At 41.6% G+C, this 15,808-nt stretch overlaps 1 protein-coding gene across 1 annotated transcript in view; it reads right to left on the reverse strand.

The window, feature by feature from the left end:
* Window positions 1-15,802, reverse strand: part of KHDRBS3 (KH domain containing, RNA binding, signal transduction associated 3) — a 199,861-nt gene extending 184,059 nt beyond the window's left edge. Inside the window, exon 1 of the mRNA XM_011938134.1 lies at window positions 15,739-15,802. Within this exon, the coding sequence (XP_011793524.1) occupies window positions 15,739-15,799 (61 nt within the window). The 5' untranslated portion in view covers window positions 15,800-15,802. The remainder of the gene's footprint in view (window positions 1-15,738) is intronic.
* Between the last annotated feature and the right edge of the window lie 6 nt (window positions 15,803-15,808).

The raw sequence follows: 15,808 nt of genomic DNA on the forward strand, positions 1-15,808 counted from the left end.
AAAAAAAAAAAAAAAAAAAAGAAGGTGGAGCTTCCATGCAGTAAGCAAGAGGCTTAAAGGCTGTCTTCTGAGGAGGGGACCTTTTCTGGGCTTTTCTTCTGGAACTCTCCTTTTTCAGCCCATTTTTACCACGTGGCCATTGCAATAAGAATGGTAGGGCCTGAGCCCTACCCATTTTGGAAGAGGCCCCTATGCTCCACTCAAAAAAAATAAATAAATAAGAACTGAAGTGCAACCCAAGAGAAAGGCAGCCTGAAGCAGAGAAGTGAGCCTGCTCCTGTCCAAAGCCGTAATGAAAGAGCTAGGGAAATCTGGCAATTTATACATCAAAGGTTGTGGCCAAAGTTCATTAATAATAAAAAGTGTGTACCTGTCTAGAATGTTGTCTCTGCACTCCACATATATCCTCAGAGTATCCCCGAGGCATGACCTAGACCCTATCAAGTGACAGGATTCATATTCAGAACATGAAGATCTAAGTCTAACCACTACGAGAAGAAGTAGCAAGACTAACCAAAAACATTCAGAACAAAAGCAGCAATTTCAGCATGCATATGCTGGTACGGATGGGAAGACACAAAGCACATCATCTAAATGGAAAGTGTGCTGGGAAAGTGTAAACCAAGTCGAAGCCAATTTGGAAGCCACATGGCCACCAATGAAGAGAAGCTTTGAGGAGCCAGGAAGCTTTCCGGATGGAGGAGCCTGTGGCACACCAGCTACTCCAACATACTTGCTGAGCTCTCTGTACCAAAGGTCTCTCCTCCAAATTGTCATCAGCTTAGGGCTCAGGAAGCATATAGATAAGCATCACTGACAGTAATGAGTTTTAAGATTTCGACTTAAAAAATGCATCACACACAAAAAAAAGCTTTTCAAATAAACAGTTTTAAGTGTAATTTACACAATTCAGTAGACTTTTTATTAAGTTAGTCACCGTAAGTAAGCAAGGAAAGGAAGAACTGAGGGATTCTTTTCCTTTGCCCAACCTTTCAATAGTGATAGAGCCACAAGGATCCCTCCCCTGTCCTTTCCCTTTTGATTACACACACTCCCTGAGTGATCTCATCCTCAGCCACAACTTCAAATACAGGGCAATGCATTTTAGTAAGGCTGGTGTCCAGAAAGACCACATGCAATTCTGAACTCACATAATACAAAACGTTTCAACCTCCCTGTTCAGTACCCACAAACGATCCGTCTAAAACAGAGTTAAGCACATCATTCTCCTGCATGACATCCTTCAACTGTGATCCAGAACCTTAAACATCCGTACTCCTTAGCTATGTGTGAGGCCCTTCATTCTAGTCCCTGTCTAATCCTCTAGTCCCATTTCTCCACAAATTCCTGCACTTGCCTTATTCTCCAAATAAGACTGCTAGGAAGAGCTTTCACTTACCTCATCCATTCAAAACAAACACAGTGTGTCTACTGCATTTCAGGCACAGCTCTGGGCACTGGAGGCCCAGCAAGGATAAATGCCCCAGCTCTCTAGAGTCTGGAGTCTAGGAGGCACCATCTTGACACAGGTCACTAATCCTCGCCATGTGTCTGGGAGGTAGAATTGTGCCTGTTTTACAAAGTAAACACCTGGAGTTTAGAGCAGTGAAGGTATGCACCTGGGCCTAATAACTCCCGTGACAGAGGGGTACCTCCAATGAACTCTGAGCCCCAGAGTCAAACCTAATGCCTACACTGCTATAGAGTGAACACTCCTGGTACACCTATCTGAAAAATGGCAGATCTCTTCTCAAAATCAGTATCCAGAAGCTCTAATAAAGAGAAAACACTTTTTCAATCTTCTTTCACTTGCATTCTGAAAGAATGAATTCATTGCTGTCATCCATAATGGGGAAGCTGAGACCAACTGGCCATTCATTCTACACACACTTACTGAGTGCCCACTATCTCCCAGGCACCGCGCAGTGAGCACTGGAGAAGGAATCAAAGGTAATGAGTCAGATTCCCTGCTTGTAAGGCAGTTGGATTCTCATGGGAGAAAGAACTCCCACCCAGTCATCACGATCGCAGTATGATAAATGCAATGTTGCATGCACAGAGGACGGTACGACACTAGGAGCTGGCACACAGAGAGCGAGCGAAGGGAACAGGAACGCATTCACTGTACACTGTAAGCCAGACAGGGAGCCCTGAGAGCTCAGAGATGCCATGGTTTAACACTAAACTGAGAGACTCTGAGAAGCAAACTTGCATTAGTTCCATCACAGTCTGGAGCCCAGGATGTTTCTACCACTACGTGAGGAGTCACACACAAGTCCCCACTCCTTCACTAAATTGGAGTAACAGCTGCTATGCAGCACCACAGTGCGTGTCCACTTGTCTTTATTCCAGCCCTTCCACCCCACAATATAAATGTCTTTTAATTTGGCCACTTCCCCACTGTGCTGAACACTCTTTAAGCAGGAATAAAGTATTACCTTGCTCTGCATCCCAGCACTTAGCCCAGTCTAAGTATGTGATCCTTACTGAATAAGGGGAGAAATAACAGCAACTCCTCCAATCCAGGGGAAAGACTGTGGAGAAACAGACTCCCAACCAGTCTTCCCTTAGGGGTGTTTCCCCCAAAAGTCTAAATAGTGATTTCCCGAAAGGGTCTAAAAGTCTGAAGCCTGAATAGATTATGCTACTCTTTTGCCTTAATGTTCACTTTCCAAACCTAAAAGACTACTTTCTGCCATGGACCTTTTATTAGAAGTAACATGGTGCCGACCTAAGACAGGTGAGCCAAGAATTCACACACATCTTCTCAGTTAACATTTCAAGGAGTACACAACAAGTGTCAACTCTGCGCCCAGTATTACATGCTGCGCTCCATGAAGGAAGAAAACAGGAAACTTGTCCTGCTCGCCTAATTAACTTTTGAGTACCTACAGATACACCAGACATGCTACACAGATTCTCTCACAACCATTTTACAGATGAAGAAACTGAAGCTATTCAAGTCAACTATTTCCACGGGTAGCAACACATCCAAACCATTTAAGAAGCAAAACCCAGCTGGGCGGTGTGGCTCATGCCTGTAATCCCAGCACTTTCAGAGGCCGAGGCAAGCAGATCACTTGAGCTCAGGAGTTCAAGACCAGTCTGGCCAACATGGTGAAACTTCGTCTCTACTAAAACTACAAAAATTAACCGGGTGTGCTGGCGGGCACCTGTAATCCCAGCTACTTGGGAGGCTGAGGCAGGAGAATCGCTTGAACTTAGGAGGTGGAGGTTGCAGTGAGCCGAGATCGCATCATTGCACTCCGGCCTGGGTGACAGAGCAAGAATCTGTCTCGGTGGGAAAAAAGAAAAACAAGAAGAAGCAAAACAAGAAGCAAAACCCTGACCAAGGGGGAAAAGGGGATGAGAAAAATACAATCCAGAATACAATCAATCAACTGTTAACGGCATGACTTTCTTTTTTTCTCTGAAGCTATTAGAAACCGTGTAACACCGGGCAGGGGATTATGGCTGTTGGTTCTGAATTGGTGGTACAGCAAACGATGGGAAGCATGTCAAAAAGGAGACATGCCTCATGCGTCTGAGAGAGAAAGAGACACTTTAGCACCTTTCACGTTGAAACAACAAAACAAAAAAACAGTAAAACTTGTTAAATCAAAACCTTGTAAGGCATTTCAAGACGCAGAAGATAAAAGCCATGGGAGGAAAGAAGCCTGCTCGGTTTCCTTTATCAGCACACTGGGACACGCCACGGATCCAAGGATTGTTTTGTGACCCAGAACGTTAAACCTCTGCTCCTTTGGATTGCAGAGAAAGGAGCGAGCAGAACCTCATGCTGCTTCTCACAGACAGCAAGACGAATTGCCTGCTGAACACCAAAGAAGCCACGCACCAACAGGTTTAAAATCGACTTTTGAATTTTTGAAATTAAATAAAAATTTAAGCAGTAATTAAAGCTTAATTTATTTCAGAGTCATCAGAGACACTTTAAATTGAATGAACCTCCATCTTTACGCTCAAGCTGCTGGTATCGGCTGTGACGTACTCTAGTGCTGGGTTTCTTTCCAGCGTCAAACATCACCTTGATGGCAGTCTCTGTGCATTAACAATAGGTGGTCCTGGCTGGGCGCGGGGGCTCACGCCTGTAATCCCAGTATTTTGGGAGGCCAAAGGCGGGTGGATCACTTGAGGTCGGGGGGTTTGAGACCAGCCCAGCCAAAAGAGTGAAACCCTGTCTCTACTAAAAATAAACAAAAATTAGCTGGGAATGGTGGCACATGCCTATAATCCCAGCTACTGGGGAGGCTGAGGAAGGTGAACTGCTTGAACCCGGGAGGCAGACATTGCAGTGAGCCAAGATCGCACCATTTCATTACAGCCTGGGCGAAGAAGCGAGACTCACCTCAAAAAATAGCAAAAAACAATAGGTGGTCCTTCCTAATGGCATACTCTTCTCTTGAGAATGATCAGAGATCACTCCCTGATTTGTCACTGCTGTAATAAAATCCTTTTCTGAATGAATTAGAGCAATAAATTACATAAAGAAAACTGTGAAGAAACAAATCTATTCTGAGACAATAAAAGGGGTATAATTTTGAAATTTTTCACCCAATTGATTGGTGCTGGAGTCTTGCCTCTCAGCTTAGCCTATGCAGAATGCAGTGATGCCAGACCAAAGCAGGTGCCATGTGCTCTGTGTGCAGTATGGCTATGCCTTGAGATATGCTTTCATTAAGGAAAGGTAACTATTTCATCATGACAAGAAAAATACCCTCACGAGTTTATGATATCATTTTTCTCAGTATTACTTTGCATATTGTGCACATTATGTTTTTAAAAGCCTCTCATCTTTAAATAAGGACCTGAACAAATTGACAAGTCATAAGACACTGATGTCCAAAAGAGCCATGAGGTCTGCAATAGAAAGAGTCCACAATTGTCATTGATTCATGCAAATAACTTTTATTGTGCCCCTATTTTGGAAAGCATGGGTACAAATGAATTTTACCAAATTTGGTAATAAAGCCTGGTCCCCTAGTTTCTCTGCTGAGAGCAGGGAAGGGTAAGCAGACCACAGCCCATGGCCAAATCCAGCACACTGCCTGTTTTTATAAATAAAGTTTTATCAGAACACAACTATTCTCACTCATGTACATACTGCCTATGGCTGCTTTTCTGCTACAACAGCAGAGGTTGAGCAGAATGCACAGCCCACAAACTATTGACTCTTTAGCCTTTACAGAAAAAGTTTGCTGGCCCTAGGCATAGAGTTTAGCATAAAGACAATGAAGGTACAGCCACAGGTAGGTATCTACTTCCCAGCTGTCCGGTGAAAGAGCCTGAAAGCAATGACCACCAGCACTCCAGATCTTGGCTTCTAAATAACATTCCACACTAAAAGAAACCAGGGCACCTTTGGGGAAAATGGCTCATTTGAGGGCTAGGGCAGAGCAAGAACAAGATGAGCATGGAACAAGTTGCTGTTACAGAGATTAAAAAAATACTAAGCCAACCTAGGGGATGATCCTCTCAAATGGACCCAGGAGCCAGAGCAACGGCTCCCAAAGGCCAAATCTTAAATAATTTGAGCTTCAATTTACACAGTGATAGTAAAGGATTACAACCCACCGAATTAAAGAAAAATGCATGAATTTAGAAGACAGATACGACTGAATAAGAGGAAGACAGCAACGGAAAAAGAAAAGAGGGAGAAAGAAGGAGCAGAAAAGATTCCTTTTCAGTAGAATATCAACCAAAAAATGTAGATGGAATGACTGTGAGAAAATTACCATTTTACAACCATCATAGTAGTAATTCAGGTAAAAAATGTTAATGGATCTAAAACTTGCGAGGGAGAGTTTAATGAGGAGCAGGATATTTATTTACATAGTCTCAAAGTATCTCCGCACAGAAGTATTAATTAATTACCAGAGGAAAGTAGTAACTTTACAGAGGAGAAAACTGGCACCACCTTAACCAAGTGATCGAACTTTTTCACCAATAATGACACAGACATTGTGTGCCCAGGTACGAGGGACTGAGAAGACCTACCATCCCCTCGGTGGCATTCCTGCCAAGACAGTGTGTGACACAAATCTAATTTTAAGGAAATATCAGACAACCTAAATGGAGAGGCATTCTACAAAAAACTGGCCTTGCAGAGTTTCTTGTATAGTTTTCCAAAATGCGTATCACGAAAGGCAAAGAGAGAAAAAGCAGCTACTGCGAACTGAAACACTAAAGAGGCCTGACACTACACAAAATGTGTGTCTTGACTTGGGTCCTGTAAAAGACAAAACCAGAACAACTGGTGCCATCAGCATGTGAACTGTAGAAGAGATAACAGCACTGTGTGGTTGTTAAACTTCCTAATTTGGATCATTGTACGACAGTTATGAAAGGGAAAGCCCTTATTTTTAGTAAACACGTGCCAAGGTATTTAAGTATTCATTTGTAAAAGACGACACATGAGTAACAGAAATATATGTGTAATAATCTCATCTTAGATACAACGAATATATTCTATGTTAAAAAATTAAAGTGAAATTAAACAAATACGAAACCACTGTCATTCAATCTTTTTTAATTTTTATTTTTAATTGCAGGGGCACACAGTACGTGTACATATTTATGGGGTACATGAGACAGTCTGATACAGGCATGCAATGCATAATAATCACATCAGGGAAATGGAGTATCCCTCACCTCAAGCATTTATCCTTTCTGTTACGAACAATCTAAGTATACTCTTTTAGTTATTTTAAAATGTATGACAACCACTGAGGTGGCATCCTGCCTGCCATGTGCAGATGAGGGAATAGAGGGTCAGTGAGGTACAGTCATGGTCCAGAACACACAAGTCAACTTAGCAATTCAACAAATACGTGTTGAATAAATGCATAAAATGAAAGTATAAATTTTTTAAGTCCTGGGGACTCGTTAACAGTATTTAGCCCTCCTAAAAGTTACTAAAACAGGAAGCCTGGCTTTGTCCAAAATTCTTCCCACATTTTATACCTAGTACTCATCAAGTCTCAGCCCACTCAAGTCAGTAAACAGAAGGCAAGAGGAAGCAGACATTTCCACACCGACTGACAAATCTCTTGTTACTGTTGTGTGCTTTCTTATACAAATCAGATTTGGTAATTTGATTTATATACTCCAAAGCGAATTAACCGTGAGTCTAATTTTTCCCCAAAATAAACCTATTACAATGGCCAGTAACCATAAGTCATTGACTACCCTAACAAGTTATTTGACAAAAGCTTTCAATTTCATGCTTTTGAAGTACATTTTTCTTTAGGGCCCACTGATCCCTATAATATAAGTTAGTTTTATGACCTTGAACAAGTTATAAATCCCTCTAACCTCCATTTCTTACCTGTAAAATGAGAACAACAAAACTATATTCATGTGGTAATCACAGATTAAAGGAAGAAATGTGTGAAGAACCTAGCTACAGTGCCTGGCATACCTTTACGCATTTGAGCAACGGTGGCTACAAAAAAAGGCATGGCTTTCTGCAAATATTGATTAGCAAGTATGCCTCTTAAGATGTTAGGAATATGAAAAATGCCAATGCATGAAAATCAAAAGCAATGCACGTTTATCGATCAAGACTCATTTCAGTTCAGAAATAGCTAGTGTGAAAGAAAGTGGGTAACCTAGCTATGTGGAGCGCCATCTAGTGGAAGAAAAGCAGAGCACAAACCGCACAAACGAAATAGAGAAAGAACAAGGAAACATGATGAAAATGAAAACTGCCCCTTATCTTCATCATAATTTCTATATTTTCTCCCATGGGAGCTCAAATCAACAGTGACCCCAAGTGTAAGATATGTATCGAAAAGAGACATTTAAAAGTGTGCCCTCACATACTCTTGCCCTTTATCATACCAAAGAAGAACATCAATAATATGCTAGGAACACCTTTTAAAATCCTTAAAATAGCAGCAGGGGCTGATTGGTGAAAAATTATGGAAATGTAAAAAATTATGGAAATTTACAGCTTACCAATTCAGAGTAAGGTATCTTGTGCTTGTGGAGAGAGGCTGCTGGGTGTCCAGACATGTTTTAAGATATGCAGTCATAAAACTGTTTATGGAAGCTTCATTTGTTAATTTAAGCTTCAGGTGCTGTGTCTTGAATAGCATAATAAAAATCAATCAGAGCTGCTGCTAATTTTGTGCATGATATTAATGAAAGAAGCTTCCTAAAGACTGAATTTCTCCTTCAATATTTCCTGGATTGGAAAACTAAAATAATTCTAACAACATAAAACTACCCTAAGAAATGAAAGTAGATGATTTATGTATTGAATTTTTATTATATACAATATATCTGAAAAGTGACGCCAATACTCACACATCTGTCTCAGAACATTTTATAAAAATAGCAAGTAACATTTATTAAGCACCTACTGTGTGTTAGACACTGTCCTCATGTCTAAAATAGCAACCCTACAAAGAAGGCAAAAGGTCCCCAATTTCACAGATGGGGAAACTGAGGCTCTGAGAAATAAAGTAACTTGCAGGGGGTTATAGACTAGAAAGCTGTCACCTCTCCTAATCACATGGCTCTTTCCGCACCAGCTCATTCCTTGTTGAGTAACACTGTTTCCCAAGTAAACGCCACCCACCAGATGTTACCACTGGTCAGAAAGTTCCTATGCCATTTTTCCATGCCCCTGTGTGCCCTCTGTACGGTACGCAACCTGCCCTGCGCACCCAGGTCCAATACTAGGCATTTAATTTGAAGAGCTGCATAATCCAAATTCCCCACAAAAGTAAAACATGAAAAACGAGACATACTCAAAACTTCCACCTCTATCTGGTGCTAACAGGTGCCCTACATAGGGTCATAGTGTTGGGCAGACAAGGATCTGAATCCTGATTCACCAGTTACTAGCTATTTAGGCAAATTAAGTGACCTTCCTGATCTCAGTTTTCTCATCTATAAAATAAGGTAAAATGACTTACTCGTTTAAGACTGTTAAACTAATTCAACACAATAACATACATAAAGCATGTAAACCAGAAAAGGCTCTTGATAAATGGTAGCTACTATTATTAGCAATTGCAGGGCAAGTATATTTAAACATATGCCCACTTTCCAGGAAGTCAAAAAGCATTATCTGTGGGAATACCCTTTTTTCTTTTATGAACCTATTTTTAGAGAATGAAGAATTCACAAATATACCATAAACTGACTATAAATCCCTGATATCATACTCTCAACTGTTTTTGTGATCAAGTATTAAAATACAAAGAGCACTGCACCTCTAGGAGGCGCCTTCAAGAGACAGAACTTTAGCAAGAATTTCACTTGCTTTCTATACGGAATGCTTTTCTATTTTCTTTTTGGTCACTGAAATATGTACATATTTAAAAATCCTTACTTTGAATGCCTACTGAAGACTGAAAAACACTGCCGGAGAGCATAGGAGGAAAAGAAGTGAGCTCGCCTTTTTGGTAAAACACATTTTCAGTAACCTCTTTTAAAAATTCATCACCAATGGAAATTCCTAAGAGGCTTCTGCTATAATGAAACTTTTATTTAAAAACAACAATGTTGAATTCTGTCCTTTTATCTCTTTTCTTAAAGTATCTTATCAAAACACTGCAGACTTGATTTAAAATTTCAGCCTGACTACTTACAAGCTGTGCACCTTGACTGGGCAAGTTACTTAGTGTTTTTGAGCCTTAGAGGCCTCATTTGAAAAAAAATAAAGGAGGCCTGCAGGGAATAAAACCTCCTACCTTGCAAGATCTTGTGGGGATGAGAGAGAATGCACAGAAAGCAGCTGGCACAGAAGAGCTCTCAATTTGGTGGCTTTTATAATAATCATCATCCCCAATGCCAAGGAACACTCTCCTTCTATTGTTTTGGTAGAAGATACAAGTCATTCTGTTTTCACTCAGTGGGACTGGTGACAACAGGCAAATGGGGCTTTTGATATCAAAGTTGCTGTTGGCGTTCAATTTGCGATTTCAATCGCTCCTCTGGCTTTCTGAGTTTCCCTTCGGCATCTGAAACTGCAGAATGACTCTCTCAGGTAAGAAACCTTATTTGGCATGTGACTAGGGCTTCCAAAATTCTGTTTTTAATCTGTCATCAGAAATATCATTAGGAGTTTAGAGAAGGAGAGAGAATTGATGAGAGTGCAGTGATTTCATAACTTCCTGAAGAATAAAAGTAAATAAACATCTGATTCAAAGCAGATCTGACAACATCTTTTCATTATCTCCTAGAGAAGGAACCCTACTGTGCAACCACATTTAAAGAGCACTGGGATGTTTTTCTGCTTGTTCAACCCTGCATTTCACTTAGAACCTTCTTTCATTGATACGGGCAGAACTGATGACTTCATCCCCACCTCCAATTCAGGTCCTCTAAAGCCATAGCAGCAAAGCTATTTACTGACTGCTAAATTCCAAATACACTTTCTGATTCTGCTACCCTTAATGATAATTAACACATGACACTGAAACTAAGAACAGGAGTTCCCAGGGGCCCTGTGCTGAGACTTATGCTAGGTGCTGAAGATACAGAGGAAAAACCAGGCCCTGCCTTCCGAGGAACTCACTCTTCACCAGGAAAGACAAAGATCCAAACAAAGCAGTGTGACCAGGATCACACCCTAAGAGCACCAGGTGTTAAGTGACACCAGAAAATAGGCAATCCAACCCATTTTGAAAAAGGTCAGAGGATTTATCTTAGAGCAGGAATGTGAAGAACGAAGTATGAAAATGGATGCTATATAATTTCTCTTTCAATTCAGCACAGGCTAGAGGAAAAACAAACTGCACATAAAAAAGCCAGGGTTTTCATTCTCCTTCTGTCATTCACTAATTATACCATCACAGGTTGACCAGTAACTTAGCCCTTTAGACCTCTGAGAGTCAGGAGGACATGGTAAGAAGAACAACGAACTTGTAAAAGAACAAAGCTTGACCCTTCACTCTGACATTTTATTACTGGAAGCATGTCACCATGGGCAAGTCACTTTAGTTGTCAGAATCTCGGTTTCTACAGCTGAAAACCTGGGCTAATAACCTCTCCATCTCTGAGCTGTTACTAATATCGAGATTACAAACATGACCCAGTACCAACGAGTGCCTCAAAAATGTCCACAGGCTGATTTATTAATAGTAAATCTAAGCCATCCAATCACTAAACAGTTCAGCATAGTTGAAGGACTAGGATGTTCCTTAGCAAAGAGGGCATCTACAAACCGAAAACTCATTCTCAAACGCACACAGAGAGAGCAGGAGCTTCTCACCAGTGCAGACTGTTTTTCCTGCCTATCCCTAGGACCCAACACAGAAAACCGGCATGGCAGGTTCTCTATAAGCCTGTTACAAATGTCCAGTACCAAAACTCTGTACCTCCCAATCACTGGGTCACTTTTAATCATAACACACTGCATAAGACTCAAGCCATGGCATATCTAATACTGAGGGATTGCATTTTCTTACAAAACAAAACAAAACAAAAACCTGATAACACAAAGAAAAACAATACAAAACTAAAAACTAAATAATCACATCCTCCTTTGGATGCAACAGAAAATTACAAACTACAGCATGAAGGCACCATACCGAAATACATTTCTTCAATTCTCATTCTTACTCTCTCACTTTACAAGTCTGTGACATTCAAGCAAATCCAAAATGTGTTCCAAAAGAGGTCCCCAAAAATCAAGTTTTAAGCCACTGGGTTTTGTGAATTACAAAGAGGTGTATATAAAGTAAAGTAATAATCCTTACTTAATGTACTTTTATCCCCCACGTTTATTCTAAGTAATGCTAAGAGTTGTAATATTTGAGAAATTGATAAAAAAATATTTTGACATACCAACAAAAAACTTTTATCAACCTAGACACAAATCTGGACCACCTTAATCTTGAATCCTCTGCTCCACTTTCTCTTGTAATCGACAACAACTAAATGTAACTTGGCAGTGAGCCAGCCACCAATCTATACATTATATCAGATAATTAAAAATACAGCATTATGTAATCTTATTTAATGGTTACTTGGCTTGTATTGAAAACCATCCAAACCAATATCAGAGACTTGGATTAAATTATAATGCATAAGACATTTCTAAAGATGTTTCTTTAGTAAGAGTCAGCACATCCCCTACTAGCAAATATAAAACATGCAACACTACTTTCATCTCCAGTTAACCTCTCCTTGGCAAGAACTGCAATGTCAACTCACCCTACAGGCACTAAGTGGGGGGCCGGGGTGGGATCCCAAAGCCTATTTTCTTTCACTGAGTTTTAACATCAAATAAACATGAACCACTAATTTTGTCAGAGAAACAAATTCAGAGGCCAGGAGCAGTGGCTCACACCTGTAATCCCAGCACTTTGGGAGGCTGAGGCAGGCAGATCATGAGGACAGGAGTTCAAGACCAGCCTGGCCAACACAGTGAAACCCCGTCTCTACTAAAAATACAAACATTAACCAGGCAAGGTGGCAAGCACCTGTAGTCCCAGCTACTCGGGAGGCTGAGGCAGGAGAATCACGTGAACCCAGGAGGCAGAGGTTGCATCACTGCACTCCAGCCTGGGCAACAGAGTGAGACTTCGTCTCAAAAAAATAAATAAATAAATATTCGGGAAACGTACTCATTTAGGAGGTGGAGGAGGAGAACCAGTTATCCTTGTAAAATGAAAATAAAATCAGCAATGTCCATCAGGAAACACAAGTCTGGAAAAAATATAAAAGCCAATGTATACCAGACAGGAGTATATCTCTTGCTGTCATCCTAGCTCAAGAAAGAAGAAGAGTAATTCAGTTATGAAATTGATCAATCTTTACGAATACTGATTTTTAAAGAATGACTACACCTCATCTATAAACTGTTTCATTATCATAATGCATTGATTATTAAACTAATATACTGGTCACAGGAGGGTTTAATTCAAAAGTGCCTCTCAGCCTCAGCATCAAAATCCTGAAAGATAAATCCACCATAAATGTTTGCTTCTGCAAAGAAGGCAAGTGCAGACAGAAACTTTTTGTAAAAATCAGGATAAACTTCCTAAAGGATATATATTATTTCCTATACATTTAAGTCAGTTAGAAACAATCATACTAATTATATTGGTTGCTGCAGGGTTTGAAGTTAGCAAGTGAGAAGTATTTCATTCCAACATTTTAGGAAGGCAAAATAAGAAAGAACAATGTCTTCAGAGACAGAAGACCTGAGAGTTCAAATTAAATCTCAGTTGCCCACAAGCTTAGATGGCTGGGATCCTCAGTTCCCTCTCCGAAAAGAGAAAACATGAACATCCGCCTAACCGGAATGCGAGTGTGAGGATGAAACTAGTGCCTTGGAGACTTTAAAATACTATGCAAACATAAGGCCTTGTTAGAGTTTAGAGATACCATAAAATATATCTATTACATGGCACGCTAAGGTTCGCCATGCTGGCCCACTCTACAATTCAGTGCCGAAATACCAACTTCAATGTGAATAACTGCTGAAAACACAGTTGCATTAGAGGCAAACACAAATACAACGAAATTAAAAAAAAAAACGCTTTCATATAGCCCATAACAAGATGGTTGGATTTAAAATCAAAGCTTCCTCACAATCATGTAGCTTCAGATTTAAAACACTTGTAATTTTGGAGCTACATAAGAGTGTAATTAATGTTTTAAGTGATAAAGTTTTGCATTCTGAGTATCAGCCTGTGATTTAAGAGAAAAATGTTTCAATCTGAAGTAATCTAACAGTAAGACAAGCTTCTGAGCAGCACCTCCTCCTTCCTTCACATGTGAGAAATATACTTCTTACAAGAATTACTTCTATGAAAAGTAAGTTTATCAAGTTTAACATCTAAAAAACACTAAATGGCAACATCTCCCCAGTAAATATCTGCTCCAAGTAACTGGAAGCCATTAACACTAGTAAAAACACAGAATCCAAAAGAATTTTGGACGTTTTAGCAACACAATACTATGGTAACATGGCAGAGAAAATCATTCTGACTTTTAAAAATAAGATAACACACTATACTTTTAGTTTAACTGTTCCTTAATTAAGTACAACCTAACTTTGATTCGGCCTCTCTATTAGGAAAAATGCACTTGAGTCCACAGTCCAGAATATTTCCAATTCCACAGATCTCATGCAATGTACAAAGAAATTTCTTTCACAGAGACGACAGCCCGGCAGGCAATAAAAGATACATATAAATTATCAGGCGCAAGGAGTACAAACTCAACTGCAGAACTGTTCAGAGGGCACAGAAATCAAACTTAGGAAATTCTTTTATTTAGTAATGCATGCCCATTACTTTTTCACAAGCCCATTTTATTAAAGAAATAAAAATAAGCCTGCAATTAAAATAAAATGGGGGAGCTCCATAAGCCTATTTCTGTTCAACAATTCAAATATTCTTAAATTCTTGGAGACAGTAAGAGTCTCTCCACCACCATCGGTCGACCACACACACACCCTACTCTGAAGAACTGGCTGAAACAGGCAAATAGTGGAGGTCACCGTTGTAAAATATAGGTATCTATATACAAATAGAATATGTCTGCCTCATCTTTCACTTCCAACAATAAAAGAGCCAGGGCGAGCATTGAGAGCAGCAGATCCGATTCGTCTAGGGAACCACAGACTGCCAGTGCACAGTAATTCCTGCAAAAGGTAACAGATCTGACCAGATCATGTTGCTGCCATTTCCCAGAGAAAAGACAGACCAATGGCCCCCACACCCATCTTCATCTGAAACACATATTCCAGGAAAAGCAGGAGACTGCTCCCAGGAAGGAAGGCTTAATTTACCGTGCATCCCAGCAGATGATTCAGGAAGCCACAGGAGGAGAAAGCCAGGGGAACAAGGTCCCGGGTAGGCGTGCCTCCAGATGCCCCTGTATCCCCGTCCAGCAGTACTTCCTAGGACCTTTCACACCCTGAGCTGGCTGGAGTGGTGTGAAAACGGCAAGGGCTCCCTTCACCACTGTTCCAAACCTCAAGCCAGCCACCAATGAGGGCCACCCAACCCAACGCCCCCCAGAAGGGTGCTCTTTTGCCGGCCTCCTCTCCCCTACGGACTTCTCCAAGGGCCAGCCTGCTAAGGCTTGGCATGGGCTGCCCACCCCCGGGGAGGGATGACTGCCCCGCCAGGGCTGCTGGAGCCTGGACACACGAGAGACAAAGGGCTGGGAGGGTGAACTGGGCTCCTCCCCTGGGACCACGGAGCTCCTCTCCTCTCAGGTGCAGGGGTCTGACCCCAGCCCTCTTCCAGGGTCCTCCAAGTTCGCTAACAATCCAAGCACCTGTTCCCTTCGCCTCTTCTGCATCTGAGTCCCTCAACTCCTTCCATTTTCCTCCGGCTTTTTCTCCAGTACCTTAGACAATCCAAACACCCTACTTCCCCGAGTTTAACACGCTCCCCTCTCATGAGATAATTCAACCTCGTCCCCAACAAAGCCCCGAGATGGTCGCTGTCCCCCACCCAGAAGTTTCCCCTGGGTGTCTCCGAGTCCCCAAAGATTTCCTTCAAGTCTCACCCATGCGCCCCAGCCTTCTCCTTCTTTTCCGAGTCCCCAAAATTCACATCGGGGTCTTCCTCTAGGTGTCCCACAGCCTCTCAGGTCCCCATGCAAACGCCCCCGGGGGCCATCCGGGCCTCCATCTCCGCCGCGTCCGCTGACAGCAGAGCGCACGGAGGCGCCCCACGGGCTCCCGCGTTTCCACCCGGCCCCCAACCGCCGCCGGCAGGCAGTTAACGGCCGGCGCCTCACCTTGGTTCACCAGGCGCAGGGCGTGCGTGAAGGAGGGGTCCAGGGAGTCCTTCTCCGCCATCAGCTCGGG

Source organism: Colobus angolensis, unplaced genomic scaffold (genome assembly GCF_000951035.1).
Source record: "Colobus angolensis palliatus isolate OR3802 unplaced genomic scaffold, Cang.pa_1.0 Scaffold17, whole genome shotgun sequence".
NCBI classification, from domain to species: domain Eukaryota; kingdom Metazoa; phylum Chordata; class Mammalia; order Primates; family Cercopithecidae; genus Colobus; species Colobus angolensis.